This window comes from Papilio polytes, unplaced genomic scaffold (genome assembly GCF_000836215.1).
Source record: "Papilio polytes unplaced genomic scaffold, Ppol_1.0 DF820645.1, whole genome shotgun sequence".
NCBI classification, from domain to species: Eukaryota; Metazoa; Arthropoda; class Insecta; order Lepidoptera; family Papilionidae; genus Papilio; species Papilio polytes.
The window spans coordinates 43,092-48,090 of record NW_013528559.1 but is presented as its reverse complement, the minus strand read 5'-3'; the positions used below and the strand labels follow the sequence as shown (position 1 = coordinate 48,090).

General features: G+C 34.3%; 1 protein-coding gene across 1 annotated transcript in view; it reads left to right on the top strand.

Moving 5' to 3' along the window:
- Positions 1 to 4,999, top strand: part of LOC106110392 (protein aubergine-like) — a 9,683-nt gene that overhangs the window by 3,628 nt on the left and 1,056 nt on the right. The window contains exon 4 of the mRNA XM_013292218.1: positions 4,221 to 4,458. Coding sequence (XP_013147672.1) covers positions 4,221 to 4,458 — 238 coding nt within the window. The remainder of the gene's footprint in view (positions 1 to 4,220; positions 4,459 to 4,999) is intronic.

Here is a 4,999-nt window from a genome sequence, read left to right as displayed (position 1 = left end):
ACCCACCTGCAAGCATTACCTTTCGGATAAAAAAATAATTATCCAAATCGGTCCACTAGCGGCGGAGTTATGCCGTAACACACATAAAAAATTAAAAAAAAATAATAAATAAATAAAAAAATATATATATCGTCGAATTGAATACCTCCTTCTTTTGGGAAGTCGGTCAAAAAACAAAACCGACTTCTAAACAAAATACTCTAAAACCAAAATATTCTCGAAAAAAACGTCAGTCAATGTAGATTCATTACTTAATCGTTACTATACTTTCAACTGTCAATTGTTATGGTACAAATGTGGAAACCCTTACGTAGAAATATCACTAATTACGATTGCTACAGCCGTAGGTTCGAAAAAAAACCAATTTACTTATAATTATTTATTATACTAAAAATTACAAATTAAATCTCAATTGCTAACTAATCTAACTATCCAATTCGAAGTGTGAATTTGGAATGTTCTTCTATTGTTTTTGTCACATAATAACGCCTCGGGTCACGTTATGCAGCATCGGCGGTTAGTGCCTCGTGCCACTGCGCCTCGTGTCTTCTAATTTAGGTCGCATCGACGTCAATGCTGCGTATGCGATATTCCTTATGGCTATGTATGTAACGCACTGCATACCTCGGCTGACACCGACATCAAAGTAAATAATAATAGTACAAAATAGACAAAACAGTTACAATAAGGTAGGTTTACTATTTTCAAGGAATTATTTCGTTACTTTTTTAGTGTACTGTTTTTTTGAGAATATTTTGTTTTTGGTGTATTTTGTTTTGTTTTTAGTGCATTTTGTTTTGTTTTTAGTGCATTTTGTTTTGTTTTTAGTGCATTTTGTTTTGTTTTTAGTGTATTTTGTTTGGAAGTCGGTTTTGTTGAAATACCTAAGTACCACGCCTACAAGAAAATGTCATAAATCACCCAATATTACTCGGTGTTATTACTGATAATGCTCGGTGTTCGCCATGGGCAAAGAGTAAGCCTACAAATATGTTAAATAAAGTTTTTTGCATTTATTTAATAAGAAAACTAGATTATTCCTTAATCGGTGGTAAGTGTTTTATCAATTTTACATTTTATATTATTGCTGGATAACGATTCTCTTTTATTTGTTGAAAGATTACAAATTTTTGCAAGACGTAACTGTGTATGTAAAATTTTCTTTTGCAATACTCCAAATGAAAACTTTAGTTTTAGTTAATAATTTATATTGTATTGCAGGTGGATAACAAGTCTCATGAAGTAAGTAAATCAACGTGCAAACCAAATCGCGGATACTGCTAAAACGTGAATGAGAATATGTAACAACGTAACCTCAAAGTTTGTTATAAATGCGCAGTTTTACAATACTTTGTAAAAATAATACACTATAGCACCGGATACTTCTTCAAGTAAAAAGGTAATTTATTTAAATTCAGAGTACCGTTGTTTTTTGTTTGTAATAATTACTTAATTCTCTAAAATACTGTATTACTCCATAAAATAAAACGTTTGTGTGTAGTATTAAAATGTAGTAGAGAAATAGCTTTTTAAGTAAATGTTTATTCAGTTTTTGTGCTGTAAAACCATTTATTTAGTTTTGATAGTGTTTTTATTAACTTAAGGAAAAAGAAAACATTAGAAAGTAATATTAAACTCCCTGTAATGACAGAAAAAAAAACATTTAATTCTCCTAGATAAAATTAATGATCGTCAATAGTAAGTGCAAGGTACAAAATATTATGTTTTCTCTTCTAAATTTCAAGTTAATAAGAATAAAAAATAAACTGAAGAATTATCTATAGAACATAAAAAAGAACCAATATAAAGGATTTCTTATCCCTAATTCACGAGATATAAATTCATTTTAGTAAGTGTTTTGAAATGTTTGCGATGATAGGTTACAAATGAAGTAACATAAAACGTTTATTTATTTTTTAATACATATTGTATGTTTTAGTACAAGTTTTATTTTTATCTTTTTGTTCTGCTAATAGATGGGGAGATGGCAAAGGTAGAAGAAATTGAGACCTAATGGTTCTGTGAAAGCATGTTTAGATTACTCGCATACTCAATTTTGCGAAATAAAATTATTTGAAACCACAATGTCTTTTGTTCCACCTTCTCCCACATACCTATCTATACACTGTTATACAATATTAAATAAGTATACTGTGAAAAAAATGTAACCACCTGCTTCACCTGTTTCCAACAGTCGCCTAAATCAACATGCTTCGACTTGCATTCGCATACAATTCACCTGCATACACCATGCTCTAACCCTCAATCACCTGAATCCTTCTGAATCCATCTGCTTTCACAGGAATTCCCCTGCAAATCAGATACTACAACCGAAATCCACCTTAAACGCACAGGATCTCTCCAAAATCACCTGCACCTAACCAACAACTTTCTGAACCAGAGGAGGACCATCTGCTAACATTTGCAACTTCCTTCACCCACCTGAACCCAACTGCAAACACCTGACAACCTTTGCATCCCCTTGCAGTGTAACCTGCAACCAATTGCAACCCCGTAGTCCATGTGTTATTCCAGACTTTATTTTATTACTGTTCAAAATCTGAATTAGATATATTAAGCTTAAATAACTACATATTCCGCGTGAACCCGACACTCTTCGCCGATGTAAAGTATCCCACATAGTATTATAGACTATGTTCTATATCTGTGCTAAATTTCAGTTAAATATTTTTAACCGCTGCGGAAAAAAGACATATCCCTCGGGATCATAAAATTTTAGGAGGTGTACTTATCCCATGTGTTACTTAAGACTTTGTTTTATATCTGGGCCAAATAACAATAAGATATGTTGAACCGTTTAAGGGTTATCGAGTAAACATTAAAAATTTAAATTAATTTATCCCACTGGAACCGTACCTATTTCTGGGATAAAAAGTAGCTTATGTGTTCTTCCAGACTTTGCTCTACATCCGTGCCGAATTTCAGCGAGATCCGTTCAGCTGTTTAGGCTACAAATTCTAAAAACACCCATCCATCCATCCATGTAAACTTTCGCATTATAATTTTAGTAACTATTATGAGTATTAAGTATGATTACTATTGCTAAACTTTTTGAAAATACTATGCTTAGTTTTCATATTTTTTGGTTCAAATCAAAGGAACTTAAAAATAATTTTAATTTTACAATCAACTACGAGTATACAGGCTGTTCGGGAAAGACGTGCACTGGACTACCACAGATTCCTTGGTCCAAAACATAATAATTTGATCCGCCTCTATCCGAAATTGCTCCGTTTGGGCCCTAGAGGGCTCTAAAGTGTGGTAATTATTTTGTTGAAATATCTCGAAAATCCCTAAATTAATTTTATTCATAGTGAAAGCATGGTTTATGTTTGTTAAACTACACCTTTTGTGGAACGAACTTTTGTCATAATATCATCAATTTTTAATCATATTTTTGTAACCGCCTGCACTTCTACTGATATAGAACGTATGATTTAAAAGATTTTTGGTCTGTTTAAATTTTAATTTGCGAACGGTTTTGGCGCAAAATTGTATTTTCTAAATTAACTTCGAGCTTAACTGAGAGACAATGAATTAACATTAATCCTTTTTCCAAAATTTGGTTAGATAGGGGAAAGATTTGTATTTTTGGATTTTTGAATGTGAAAAATGATTCACGCAACAACTACTAGACCGATTTTAAAACTTCTTTCACCATTAGACAGGAAATTATCTGCGAGTAACATAGACTATATGTAATTAAGACTAATGTTTAAGAAGTATTAATAAACAATGTATTTCTGGACCCTAGCGTTAAAAAACCACTAGATTTTAACTTTTCTTGGCCTACGATGCCTAAACCGTCAGAGGCATATAAAAATATTATATGAAGGAATTGTAGATGTCAAAAAGTTCTACAGAAACGTTTGAGATGGCATATATAACTAGTTTACTATGTGGTATTACTGGGGGCGTGCCGGCCCTGCAGTGCTAATATGTTAAAGCGGGCACTACCACTGTTAAATTATTTGAATAGGACTAATAGTTTAGAAGACATCGCGAACACAAACAATAAGGGTAGCCGAAAAATCAGCTCACAAACTACCGGGCTTAGAAATATGGAATCTTGCATAGAGATTTTTGTTACTGTGTAAAGGTAATAAGGGGCGAACGTGAATTTTGTGCTTTATAAATTCCACGCGGACGAAGTCGCGGGCAACAGCTAGTCTCTTATAAAGAAAACCTGTTGTTTGCAGCTGGGCGGCGCGCCGTGGACGGTGGAGGTGCCGCTGAACGCGCTGATGGTGATCGGGTACGACGTGTGCCACGACACGATGCTGAAGCAGCGCAGCTACGGCGCTTTCGTGGCGACGCTGGACCGCCAGATGACGCAGTTTTACTCCGCGGTCAACGCGCACACCTCGGGCGAGGAGCTTAGCTCGCACATGAGCTTCAACATCGCCTCCGCCCTAAGAAAGTTTAGAGAAAAGAATGGTGAGAAACAAACACTAGTGTTATAATAGACTAGCTGTTCCGGTGAGACTTCATCCATATAAAGTTATGATTTTTTTTTTGTGTTATGTTTCAAATCATCATCATCATCATCATCATCATCATCATCATCACCATCATCATCATCATCATCATCATCATCATCATCACCATCATCACCATCATCATCAAATATATTAAAGCATAAACACACATTACTTCGTGGCGTAGGATGTCTGCAATCACAGTATACTTGAACAATTCTTTCTTTAATAACGAGCCCTACATTTACGACACGCTTTAGGCTATATTTTTAGATGTTCCATATTTACATTTCGACATTATTTATTAATTACTTACTTTAAAACTCAAGTAAGCCAACAATGTAAAGATCGAACGTTCCGTAGTGACTACTAGAAATGTACTGAGCTACTGAGGTACTGACGGCCAGAGAGCTTGTTAGCGACTGAGCGACTGAGAAACTAAGGGGCGATGCACTCCTTGCAAAGATTTTTATGAAACTACCCCCACTATTGTAAAACTA